This window comes from Molossus molossus, unplaced genomic scaffold (genome assembly GCF_014108415.1).
Source record: "Molossus molossus isolate mMolMol1 unplaced genomic scaffold, mMolMol1.p scaffold_m16_p_13, whole genome shotgun sequence".
NCBI classification, from domain to species: Eukaryota; Metazoa; Chordata; class Mammalia; order Chiroptera; family Molossidae; genus Molossus; species Molossus molossus.
The window spans coordinates 39,959,846-39,973,622 of NW_023425348.1; the positions used below are offsets into that span (position 1 = coordinate 39,959,846).

The 13,777-nt window shown below is 46.6% G+C and overlaps 1 protein-coding gene across 1 annotated transcript; it reads left to right on the plus strand.

Annotated features, from left to right (window-relative positions):
• Positions 1-9,749: 9,749 nt before the first annotated feature.
• On the plus strand, positions 9,750-11,729 carry LOC118629018 (F-box only protein 34-like). The gene has a single exon (XM_036260121.1). It carries the CDS (start codon positions 9,750-9,752, stop codon positions 11,727-11,729), a length of 1,980 nt encoding a protein of 659 aa, XP_036116014.1.
• The last annotated feature ends 2,048 nt before the right edge of the window (positions 11,730-13,777 follow it).

Below are 13,777 nucleotides of genomic sequence, written 5' to 3' on the forward strand. Positions count from 1 at the left end.
CACACCAGGGTGGGAAAGGGTGCATCCATCTGAAGGGGCCGGTGTAAAATACCCATGCACTTGGCGATGGGAGGGAAATTTTTTTAAATGAAGGAGAAGGTGGAGGAGGAAGAGGAGGGGGAGAAGGGAAGTGGGGATCCTTCAAAATGGGATCCATAGAGAAAAACCTCCAAACAGCTCCCGAGTGCTTTGCTCCATTCACTTACCTAATGAGAGAGGATCTGGGTTGAAATTCTGACTGTACAAAATTTTAATTATGGTTTCTTTTTATTTTTAATTTTTTGTCCTTTGTTGATTTTTAGAGAGAGAGGAAAGGAGAGGGAGAGAAAGATAGAAACATCGATGAGAGAGAACATTGATTGGCTGCCTCCTGCATGCCCCCTACTGGGGCTCAGGCCCACAGCCTGGGCGTGTGCCCTGACGGGGAATCCAACCAGTGACCTCTTGGTACATGGGTCGATGCTCAACCACTCAGCCACACCGGCCGGGCTAATTATGGTTTCTTAGGCAAGTTAATAGATCTCGGCTCAAGCTCCTCATTCCAACATGGGATAATAATACCTAGCTCAGAGTGCAGATGACAGAATTAACCTAGTTAATACGCTGTATTTAGTGTAGAGCCCCTCACATTGGTCTATTTCCCTTTGTCCTTCCTATGCAAGCTCCTGGGGAGAGGTTCCACTTGGACCTTGTGTTAGCCTCAATTTTAAACCACAAAGACTGGGACTCTGATCATCCTCATCTCCTTCTGAGAGTTTACTGCCAGGTTAACTACACATAATGGTTAGCCATTTGGAATGAAAGAAAAAGAACACTCATAATAAAATGTTGTATAAATGCTAATTAAGTCTTATGGGAATAAGTACTCTGGAACGACCAAGTCTTGGCATCCTAAGATTTCACTGAGATTAAAGAAAAAAAACTACAGGGTTTTCTGATTTGCGAGCCTTCCCCTGCATTTCTATCTTGCTCTGGGGCTGCTGACATTCTGCGCTGGTTGTGGGAAGGGGCGTGTGTTTAAGCCGGAGCAGACTGGAGCTGTATTTGCTTCACACTGGCTTTCCTGCCCCTCTTTCTGAATGTGTCCGTTTGTAGAGCCCCTGTACAAAGCTCCAATTGCTACAGCCCTTTGATTCTCTTCCATGGCGTGTTCACCGTTCACACACGTTTGAAACCTGCTGGGAACATAAGCCCTGCTTAATAGAAATAAAGGTGTGATTAAGGAGATAATCTGGTAAACTGTCAGTCACGTTTTGCAAAGTTATTATTCCAATTGCAAATCTCTGAGTATTAGGGGCTTCACTTCCCCCCTCACCCCAAGGAATAGTCATTGCCTGTGGCCCCCAGTGAGTGAATTTTATTTTTGCATTTTGATTAGTGGCATGCATGTCTGCAATTCCAACTCCTTAATACATCTCTTCCCCTTGCCCGGTCACATCTCTGTTTCTCTCTCGCCATACACACATGCTATGTGGACATAATATTCATTTAAAATTGGAAACAGTTTAGTAAAGAAGCAAAGCCCCCCGAAACAAGCTCTAGGCCAAACTGCAAATTTGTGGTGATAACATGCTGTTATTCAATTAAAGATCAGATGGAAAGTGGGCAGCCAATTTACCAATCAAATTGATGGATGAGATAAGGAACTGCTGGACCATTGTCGAAATGCAAAAGATTTTAAACTCTAAACACTCAGGAAAAATGAGATTGATTATGAAGCAGGTTTTTCCTCCCATTACTCAAATGGGTAAATAGATGATAGATAGGGGGTGGGAGAGTGTCTGGGTATAAATTGCTACAGGAGCTGCTGTTTTCTTGTCACAGAGGCATTTAATATAAGTCTCTCTCGTTCTGATAATGCAGGATGAACAAAGACTTAGGCTCTTTTACCATGGTGGGGGGAGCAGCTATACTGATGATGAAGACAAGTGAAGGGGGAGGGTGGTTGTGGAGGGGGAGAGGAAACATACATCCCTCAATCCATGATGAACTTTGCAGAACTAAGATTGTCATCTCAGCTCAGAGATCCCATCTTTCCCCCCAGTCCTTCCATGTGCCTCCACTCATACATACACACACACCTTCATCTCTACTACAACCCGAAAGATGATGGTCAGAAAGTGTACCCTCCACACCTACACTCCATTAACTTTCTGTAGGGCTCTTTGAAAACACAAATCACATTCTCCCCAAGACTCTGCTCCAGTGAACCAAGCACTGTGGTGCAGCATAAAGACAAGGCTTAGGGGTAGTGACCCCGTCCGCTCCGACCAGGAAGGCAGGCCAAGAAGAGCTACATGTGGGAGGAAGAGCATGAGCTGAGCATCGAACAGGTTGGATTTCAGATGCCTTGAGATGGCCACATGCACCTGTCAAACTTATATCAAAACTCAAGGGCCTGAGCCGAGAAGCATACTCTGATCTCAGTCACTGCAGTTGTCTGCTCGGTGTGTCTTCCTGACAAAGGCGAGCCTGGCTGCTCAGCACCACATCTTCTGTTTCTGTCTAAGTGGTTGTGGAAGAAAGGAGAGAAGTTGGGAAGGAGATGGAGAAAGGAAAGAGGGAAGGAGGGAAGGGAGTTGATGATGAAGCAGGCATTAGTGACCATCCACTTCTACTCCACTCGGTCCGGCAGCTAATAGGCTATGGGTGTCAACTATAAATCAGCTTCTCAGACTATTTTACAAACCCTGACTGCAAAGGAAGCTCAAGGAAAGAAACTAACATTTATTAAGAACACACTGTGTGTCAGAAAGACAAAATCCTAGGATTTCTGCCTTTATCCCCTGCTATTTCCTCCAGAGTGTGTCCAGCAGTTGCTGAAGATGCCTCATCTTGCTGGACTATGTTGGCAGCCCACCCTCGCTTCTTAGCAGATATTGGTGAATTCGTGGATTGTTCCAACTTGTTTCCTTCTATTACTTGACACCACCACCACCCCTTCTTCTGTCTGAAGCCGGTATGTTTTCTGTTTGTTTTTAAATAGATTACAGCACATACCTTCCTTCTCTTCCCTTTGAAGAAATCCTCTCCAGTTGTCTTCTTCTGACTACACTGAGAAGTCTGTTATGCTGTTCTGAGGCGTCTGCACATGTTCACTGCTCTGTGAGACTTGAGAGCATGAATAGCTGGTGACTAATAGGGCCACTGGCTGAGCCCTCTCTGCCTGCAGGTCTAACATGTTCAGAAGTTTTTCAATGGCACAATGTAGCTTGATTTTGGAATTGTGCTAAGTACTTAATAACTTCCCTTAAAATACAGGAAAGAGCATTTACAGGTGTTTACTAAATGTGAGTCACTGTGCTAGACATGATCATGCCTGGTGTAGCCATACAATCCCCTTTGCTCAAGATGGTACAAATTTATTCCTATTGTCCCAGTATAGTTTTTTGCAGGATTCTCCCCCACACCCCCCAACATACACACATCATATCCCTGTTTGAACAATAAATTGCCTGTTCACCCTACTCATACCTCATTTAATAGTTTCTCATTATTGTCTTCTGAGTTGATATCGCCAATAATCCCATTTTTAGCTGAGGCAACTCCAGGCTCGATGAGGTCAAATCACTTGCCTAAAGTCTGACAACCTGGTGTTAGAGTCCAGCTTGCAATTTAGGAATGGCTGACTCTACGCAGGCTTTCCAGCATCCCCTGAGCAATTCTGTATGTGTTCAGAAGAATAAGATGATCAAAGTTCTTGGTTTCCAAATGAAACACTTCTGTGTGATCATGGCCCAGCAATTCCCATTCTGCAAATAAAATGAGCCTACACAGATGTATTTTTCTCTGTTATTAATGAACACCTGGCAGGATTTTAGTCAGGATCAGCGCTTAATAAGATTGGCAAGGGTAGAAATTGTGGCTTTCCTGCCTGCCCTAACCCTTCTGTGCTCTCCCTATTCCTACAACCCTGCATTGCTCAACCTCCTCTCCAACAACACCCAGGGAGATGCAAGACTGTGTCAGCAGGGGCATCTGAATTCAATTCCCAGAGCCAGTATTAATAGCTGTGGAAAAACAAGCAAGTCAGATGGTTCTCTGTGCCTCAGTTTCCTCCTGTGTAAAATGAATAACACTGTCTACCTCACAGGGCTGTGAGGACATGAAGCACTCATGCAGTGACAACACCTAGTAGGAACTCAACAAATGTTAGTCCCCTCCTTGGCTCAGCCAAGATCTGCTATTCCACCTCAGTTGAAGGAATAGCAGATTCTCACTTAGATCAAATGGTGACTAGAAAGACATGTCAGCTCTCCCGCACTATCGGACCTGTGAGTATTTGGGGACAGGGTCCTTTAAGTGATTCACTTATAAGGTTGTCTGGTGGTGGTGTTAGTGCTCCTGTTTGCATGTTTATTTCACCACAAAGATTATAAACTCTGGGAGTGCATGATCATGTCACGTCACAGACCTCACTAATGTGCCATTTGTGATGAGCTTTGATGAATCAATAGAAGTTTATCCGGTGAAGAACAAGAAAAGGGACGATATCGTGTGAGGAGCAGGTGAGGAGCTGTGGAGGGAGGAAGGAGCCCAGTGAATAGCACAGTGTGGCTGGCCCGTTAGGGGCTGGGATAAGAATATTCAGACCTGCTAAGCCTGCAGCCTGTGCTCAGCACTGTGCTAAGCACTTCCCTTGCATGAACCCAGTTAAGCTTCACAATAACTCATTATGAAGGAAACACTATCATTTTATTGTGTACACGGTGGACGAAGGCCCAGAGGGAGTACACACTTAGCAAACAGTAAAACAAGATTTTTGAACCCAGGCATTCTGATTGCAGAGCCCAGACGCTTGGCCAGGGGTTGAAAGTGGAAACAAAGCTGATGCTGAGTATGGGGCTCAGACTGCGGGATCGACTTTCCCTCTGGAGACCCAGGTGGTGAGAGTCTCTGCGGATGCTGAGCCAGAGCAGGGAGAGTGTAGACAGTTGCTGAATTTAAAAGCCAATGAATTCCCCAACTGACCTAAGTCATTCCTCTTTCTGGCTTTGTGGTATTTGCCAGTGCTTCTCCAACTACTTCAAGAGCTGTTGTGAAATTCTCAACGTAATCTCCAAAGAAAATCAATTTAAAAACACATATTTCTTACTGTGAATTATTCATGAGCATTAATGTTCTTAAGTATATATGAATTTGAATTAGTTTCATTTGGATATTTTTAAACATTTCAGAGGTACACATACACAGTTACTCATTCAATAGTTGTTGAAGACCTACTCTATGATAGGGAACATGTTGGATATATATCTTTAGACTAACAGATGGCCTGGTAAATAATAATAATATTCCCTGAGTGTTTGCTACATGCAAGATACTATGCTACACATTGTACACATATTAACTCGTGTATTTAAAAGATGAAGAAACTGAGTAAATTGTCTGCTACAGCCCAAACTGTTCATCATCAGAGCAGATGCTATTAATCCCGATGGTTCACATAGATTCTAAGTACATATTTATTGAATGGATAAACCAAACAATAGAAGTACAAAATGATGATGATGATGATGATGATGATGATGATAATGATGATGCCTAATATTTTGTGTTAGACTGTATCATTCTCCCTTCATGCATGTTGTCATTTAGAAATAATGTAGGCAAAGGAGCTTAGTTTCTGCTAAAGGAGGTAAGATATGAACACCAATATCAAATACATAATCATTTGAAAATATGATTTAAAATATAAAATTCTAAGTGTTACAGGGGGGATTTAAAGAGGAGAGATTCTTTCTACAAGGAGGGATAGAGACGGTCCGTGGATGGGCGGGACCAGGTGAGCCTTGGGGCATTTATGAGCACAGAATTGGGAGTCAGAGGAGGAGAGCAGACAGGGAAGGTTCCCAGCAGAGAGCTCCCTGTAAGAAAAGCACAGAAGGAAGAGAACACAGAGCCTGTATGGAAAACATGAATAGTTTCCTTTAGCTACAATGTTGTGGCTCTATACCACCTGGTGACTTTTTCTGCTGTCTTGTCTTTACTCTTCTATCAGTTAAGCCTACATTCAGCTGCAAGTACAAGGGGAACCCAAATATAGTGACTTAAACATAGGGTTTATTTTCCTCACATGCCAGGAATTCTGATAAATGGGTGGCTGTTGGCATTGGTGTAAACGAGTAGCTTCCCAACGTTGGGGATCTACTTTTTGAATCTCTTGGCCTTTCTTCATGGTTGTGAGCTAGCTGTCCAGCCTGAATTTAAGGCAGAAATCGAAGCAGAAGGGAACTGAGCCACGCTGAGTGGGTCTCTTCCTTTAATCGTGAAAGTAAAAGCATTCCCAGAATCCCCCAGCAGACGCTGCTCATGTCTCACTGGCCACTCACAGCTGTAATGGAGGCTGTGTAGCAGGGTATTTCCTTGTACATTCTATAGTATGAGAGGAAAAGAGAAGAGAGTGGAAATGGAAGTTATTTCAGATAACAAGCAGTGATCATCAGACACTAATAATGCTGATAATAATTCCCCTTTACCTGGGTGTTTCTTATGTGTCCATCTCAAGCTAATCACTTCACCTACATTTCTCTCATTTAACTTTGTGTCTGTTACAGCAGATCTGGGGGAGAGCCACTGTCACCCCATTTTACTGAGATGCGCTTAGGTTCAGTCATTTGCCAAGGTCAAGCAGCTGACAAGGGGCAGAAATGCAGAACTTCTAGCCCAGGTCTTAGCCTGGATGTTCTTATGCACCCCTGGGTGATGACCACTAACTGTGACTCACTTTCTGCCTTTGTTGTTTCTGTTGATTCTCACAAAAGTCTATGAGTGGTTAGTAATTTACCATTTGACAGGTGAAGAAACTGCATCTCAGTGAGTTCATGACTGGCCCAAGGTCACATGCCTGAGCTGAGATTCAAAACCCAGACGGCCTCATTCTGAAGTCCAGATCCTCTACACTGTGCCGAGATTCCACAGGGAAAAGAACTCCAGTTTATCCCATCCAAAATGCCCACCATCTTCCCCTCCTCTCCAGTCCGTAGCCACATCCCTGGCTCAGGCCCTCAACACCTTGTAGATGGACTATTGTAAGAGTTTACTCAGAGGTCTTCACACCTGTACCTTCTCCTACCAGATTTATCTTCTCTGAACGTGAGTCATGTCATGGGGCCCACCACGACACAACCAAGGGAGTTCCATTTTCTTAACCAAATCTGCCTTTCGCCCACTTTTCTACCCAGCCTCCCATTGATGGTTATCCTTTGCTTTGGACTCATCCCCAGCTGCTCACTGCATGAAGGCTAGTCTGGCCAAAGCACAAATTCAGCCCTTCCATACGCTCGATCCAGTGGGATCTTGGAGGTGAGAAGGGATCCTAGTTACAGGTGCGCAGACAAGACGCTCAAAGTGGAAACACAGCAGAAGTAACGCATGAGGGTGGAAGGAGGAGGGCTTTAGCCAGACTTCCCTCTGGTCAGCGTGGCTGCAGGAAGGAATACTGTGGTGGAAAATCACAGTGGAGAGTTCTGCCAGTTTGTGTTCAAATTACTAACTGGGAGACGGAAAAAAAAAACAATGTTCGACCTTCTATCAGCATGTACCGATCTCAAAAGTGATTCTCTGGGTTCTGATCATTGTCTAATGAGTCTGACTAATTCTCCCAGAAAAACATCCTTCTAATTAGGATCTTACTAATAAAGTTGGCCGGCTGGAGTTAGGAGAGTCGGCCCTGTTTTCCTAGTCCCTCCCAATGAGAGAAGGAATCCGGTGTGGGCACAATGGAAACTCTTTAGCATTGGAACAGACATGGGTTTGAACCCTGTCTGTGTGTGGCCTTGGGCACGTAAGTCACTGTACCTCTCCTCAAGGTCCTCATCTGTCAATAGCAGATAACGGAGCCTATCTCTCAGTGTTGTCACAAGGCCTTGAGAAGTCCAAGGGCGGATTGTGGAAAGATCAGTGTGCAAGCACGCCCAACCCTCATCACTCCAAAGACACATGGTTTTGTTGAGGAAATTGCTCAAGACGAGACTCTGCCAACCTGAAAAATCATCAGGGCAGGAGTTACAATCAGTCTGCAAAGGCAGTTAAAAGATGCAATTTGTTTCATCTGGCTTCCTTTTATGTCTAAACAGAGAGGGAACTTACTAAACCACACTCACGATGAGGAAGCCAAACTACTTGTGCACAGCAGAATGGGATGCAAGGGTGACAGTGGGGCCAGGACTATGCCACACAGCCCTGTGCCAGCCCTAGACTGCTGAGTGCAAGCGGCCCGGTTCTGGATGTAGCCCCGCTGTTAACTAGTCCTGTGACCTTGTACACGTCATGGCAAGCTCTGCCTCCTGCACGGCATCTATCCATGGACATGAAAAAAACAGACAACGGCTATGAGAATGAAAATGTGAAAATAGTTTTAAAATTACATTCCATTTAAATTATTTTGTCACAAAATCACTTTAAAATGTGAAGCAGATTATTGATGCTGTTATGTTGGTCCTTCATACAATAGCCAAAGTCATCAAAAGGCCCTTCATAAATATTTCTGTCCCCAGGAACTAACATTCTAGTGGGAGAGACTGACGTGTGCATAAATCACTCTAATACAAGGTAAATAGTGGTAAGTACTGCAGGAAAGGAACAAGCCAAAGGCCCTGGGGACGTGGGAGTTGGGAGATTAATTTCTAATAGGGGAATCTAGAAAGGTTTCATGAAGGAGATAGGATTCGGGTTGAGCCTTGAAAGCTTGGGAGAGCTGTGATTTATACTCTCTTGTCTTGGGGCCCCGGAGCACAGGGAGCTTCCCCCTCCCCGTTAACTTTGAGCTCCTGGAGGGGAAGGGCATGGACTTCATCTCATCGCCAGCTCCCCAGCAGAGGCCTGGCACCAGTTGGTGCTCCATAAAGGTTGAGTCCAATTAATAACGATGATAGAAGGAGGATTCATACTCATAATATTAGTAGCATGTATTCTCTATCGAGTTCATGTTATGTTTCAGGTTACTTAAAGCATCATGGAGAGAGCATCAACCCTGGGTCCCTGGAGCGTGCTGCGGGTGCGACGGGGGCAGGTACGCAGCAGCCCGCACCTCCTCCCAGTCCCAGGCCGGCCTTCACCCTCGCAGGCCAGGTGCTGAGTGCCCCGCGGGCGCCGGGGGTCTATGTTCTGGCAGCTGGCAGGGTCCCCGCTGAAGTCTGAGGGGTTACGGACAGGCTTTCCCATCGCCAGGACCAGCGGCCAGTGAGGAAGCCGGGCCCTGGGAGGGGGTCGCCTCGCAAGGTCGCCCCACTTGGCCTTGGCCACACTGTGCTCCCTGCCCTGGAGCAGGTGCGCTGGCGCTTGTCCGCAACCTTTCTCGGGCCCAGGCAGGACTGGCTGGGGAGCTCCTTTTGCCTCGGGGCTAGCACAGTGGACTGCAGGCTGCCCTCATTCCGTGATGTCACAGTGCTGCGGGTCTGCACGTCTGTGACGTCAGGGGCCTCCAGAGGGTGGGCTGTGAAGTCACAGCAGGCCCTGCCCACACCTTGGAGCAGAAGGTGGTTCCAGAGGGAGAGAAAGGAAGTTCAGTCCCCTGGCGCCAGGAATCGCGGTGAATTTGAATCGAAAGTGTTCGAAATTCGCATTTTACAGTTTTAATCTTTCAGAAGAGATCAGACGGGAAGAGAAGCTGGTCACTTCCATGACTGACTCCGTCCAGCAGAAAGGTCGGATAGGAGTCCATCCTTCCTCACTGGCCTTGACACGCCTGGGCTGTGTACCTAGAACCACATTGGAAACTGCAGAAGAAAGCGCAGCCTCTGGAAACCAGCATGGACATTCCGAGAACTCCCATGAGCCACCGGGAGGCCATCAATGACAGAAAATGCAAAGCTAGTTACATAAAACCAAGCGTCTTTCCTTCCCCCTCTCCTGGGAAAGCATCCTCGCGAAAGCCTTTCGGGGTCCTTTCTCCAAATGTTCTGTGCGGTGTGAGTAGGAAGAGTCCTGGAAAGAGCAGCTTGAACGTTAAAACCACAAAGAATGTACCATCTGCCACAATCCCCCAGGGCAAAGAAGGCGAAGGGCCACGGGATGTCTGCGCTGTAGTGAAACCGGGAAATACCAAGGAGAAAATCGCCTTCTTTGCAGCCCACCAGTGTGGCAGTAGGATAGGATCTATGACAGTAAAAAGCTCCTGGGATATTTTTTGGAGAACTACTAAAAGAGAGGAAAAACCAGGGGATCTTAAAGAAGCCAAGATGCAGTCAGAAAGGATGAGGGGAGTCACCAGCAGGGGCTATGAGCCCGAGCCTTTTGCGCCTGGCGTGGAGCGCTGCTCTGTGTGTTACATGCGTGACACCGGGGACGGCGTCTGTGCTGGGAGGCCCCTGTCGGTCACACAGATGGTTGCCGTCCTGGAGCAAAGAGGCGGTGCTCCTCTGCTAGCCAGCTGTGCAAAAACCTGCACCAACACACCTGCCCTGGTGAGGATTTCGGGGCAATCCAGAGCTGTGCCCCCAGCCCCTGAGCCCCTTTCTGCCCCGGGAGCTTGTGACGAACCCACGGAAAGGGGAAATCCTGAGGTTGGTGAACCCCAGAGTGAGCCAGTCCGGGTCCTCGACATGGTAGCCCGGCTGGAGTCTGGGAGCCTCTGGAGGAAGAACAGCTTCCCTCCAAGTGTAGGCCGGGTGTTGCCTGCAAACTGCACGCAGGCTGATAAAGGCAGAACAAACCAAGGCGCCGTGGAGGCACCTGACACTCAGGTGAATCCTATGGGGTCTGTACCTGTGGACTGTGGCCGGTCCAGTGCTGACCACTGTTCTATTGCGGGGAAGCAGGCCCGGGATGGGGCTCCTCGGGGCTGTCCCTCACTGCCAGCAGCTGCGAGTTTCCAAGTGGGTAATGCAACATTCCAGCCAGATCAGCAAAGTGCTGTGAAAAACAGCAATAGGTATGATGTAGAAATGACCAAGGAACTTGAGTCACCTTTTCCTCCAACTCAAGCCATAGAGTTGCCCACAGATGCTGTTGATGATATGAGTAGAGGGTTTGTGCCACGAGCTCCTGATCAGAGAAGAAAAGAATCTGTGTGCATGAGCATCACTGTGTCCAAGGTGGAGAGAGACCTGCCTTGTAGCATAAAGGCCTCACTGCCAGGGAGGTTATTTTTTCATTTGCCACCGGGTCAGCACCAGTCGGACTGTTCCCCGCAGAGTGAAAGCACAACACAAGAGTCTTCGGGGGCCAGTCAGCTTGAAGATGCTGCCGAAGGTGGCAGCGCACCAGCCGATCAGGGTGTTTCGGCGGGTGCATTTGTCCCCGCGCCAGCCTGTCCCGGGGAAAGGAGCATACCGGCACTCGGGGCATCTGGTTGGAAGAAGCAGGTGTCCCATGACTTTCTGGAGACCAGGTTTAAAATCCAGCAGCTTTTGGAGCCTAAGCAGTACATGGCTTTCCTGCCCCACCACATTATGGTACAAATCTTCAGGTGTCTTCCCACCAAGAGTCTAGTGGCTCTTAAATGTACCTGCTGCTATTTCAAGTTCATCATTGAACACTACAACATCAGGCCAGCAGATTCTCGCTGGGTTCGAGATCCCCGCTATAGAGAGGATCCTTGTAAGCAGTGCAAGAAAAAGTATGTGAAAGGGGATGTGTCCCTGTGCCGCTGGCACCCCAAGCCCTATTGCCAGGCATCGCCTTACGGGCCAGGATACTGGATGTGCTGCTACCGCTCCCAGAAGGGCTTCCCTGGCTGCAGGCTGGGGCTTCATGACAATCGCTGGGCCCCTGCTTGCCTGGGCGATTAATCGGGCAATCCATGAGAAAGCAAAAGGGGCTGACACTAACGTCTGTGTGAGAGGCAACACGGTGACTGGTTTTCTAAAACTGCAAACCACCACCTCGACACGCCGTTCAGGTGAGCGTTGCGTCTCAGAGCCATGGCTCACCCTGGTGGAATCTGCACCCGTTCCCTCAGGACGGCTGCTGCGTGGGCGTTTTTGTTCTGTACAAGCTGCACAGGAAGACTGGTCTCATTGTTTGATGGTGGCGCCTCCAGGGTGGTAGCCCACAGTTTGATTCACTTGGCTGTGAATAATTATGCGTGTTTTTCTAAATTAGATCCATCCTCAGAGGATGAAGACTTGCCACCATCAAGGACAGTCAGAAAAGTTCACTTTGGGCTGTGCAGGCAATCCCCAAAGAGGGGTTCCAGGAATGTTGGAGCACTGGCACCAGAGTGGAAGTCAGTCGTATTGTCCTATGGGGAGCACAGCAGCAGACTTGGATGGGAAGTATGCTCAGGAGGAAAAGTCAGGCACCTTACCTTAGACCTTGTACGCTTGGTCCTGTGAGACCGATGCCTAAGGGTGGAAATGGATTCTGTGCCCCGTGGTGTTTGCAGTGTACATAAAGGTTGTCTCACAGGACTGTGAAGGTGCATGTTAAACCCGAGCCTTTACCTTAGATGAATGCTCTTGGCCCCTCTGTAAACAACACTGTTAAAATCCAGTTGTGGATAATGAACAGCTGGCTGAACAACATTATCACAACAGAGCAGCTAAGAGAGTGTTGTAGGTACAATTGTGTGAGTTTTGTATTGTCTCACATTTGTATATCCTGTATACAATGTAAATGTTTCCCAAATAAACTATGAATGTTTCCTGTATAATATGTGGATGTTTCTAATGAGAAACTCTAAATAGTTAAGAGGTTAACCTGCTGAAAAGATACCAAATAATGGTTTAACTGGACAACCTTAAAATTAATATAGAGAACAATTCTTCATTATATTTCAGTGATCCAAGAATGAGAAATGATACAGTCAGATTATAACATTGTCTATTCTGTCTAGTTATATATTTTTTTTAATTTTAGTAAAAGCATGCATCTTAAAAAAAAAAAAAAAAAGACGTCATCTCATCTGACCAAGCAAACCCTGAACAAGGGCTCTTCTCAAGCCCCATCCCCTACCTCCTGTTTGATAAATGAGGGAACCGAGGCCCAGGGGAGCCTGCCTGCACCACACTAGTAAGCAGTGTGACTGGATTCACTCTCAGCTCACTCGAGTCCTAAACTCATGACCGCGACTTAACAGCCAGATCGTGAGAACAAGTCTGAGTACAGTGGATTTTATAACATTTCTGGGGGGGAAAGCTTTGAATCTAACATAGATATGTTTGTCAGGGCTTTCCAGAGACACAGAACTAATATGTCACACGTCTATGCTGAATCTTCAACAGAATTCCTTCTTCTCTAGAAAACCTCAGTCTTTGCTCTTTAGGCCTTCAACTGATGAGACGGGGCCCACCACATTATGGAGGTTAATCTGCGTTACCCAACGTCTACTGATTGTAAATGTTAATCGCATCCACAGATATCTTCACAGCAACATCTAGACTAGTGTTTGACTGACAACAGGGCAACCTAGCCTAGCCAAGTCGATACATAAATTAACCAGCACAGACACAGGGACCCCAGGAAGGTTTTTAATTTAGGCCACTGTACCTCTATTCCCACCCTACTGTGTTGTTTTTAATTAGAACTTCTTAAATACATGAGAACAAAAAAAGAGTTTGAAATTCTGTGTACTTTTTAAGGAAAAAACATACTTTTCTCATAAAATGAAGATTATTTGATAAAAATTCATACACAGATAAAATAAATAAAGGGAATAGGAAACGCCAAGGTTTGACTTACATATCAAAATATTTGATGCATGTTTAATTTTAGATTTTGCTTCCTGGGGAAGAGGATTTGACTTCTGGCATGTATGTGCTGACCAATTTTAAATAGACTTCTACAAGGTCAGCGCTGGGAGATCTTGGGTATCGTTTTGTGGAACCCCATGAGCTAC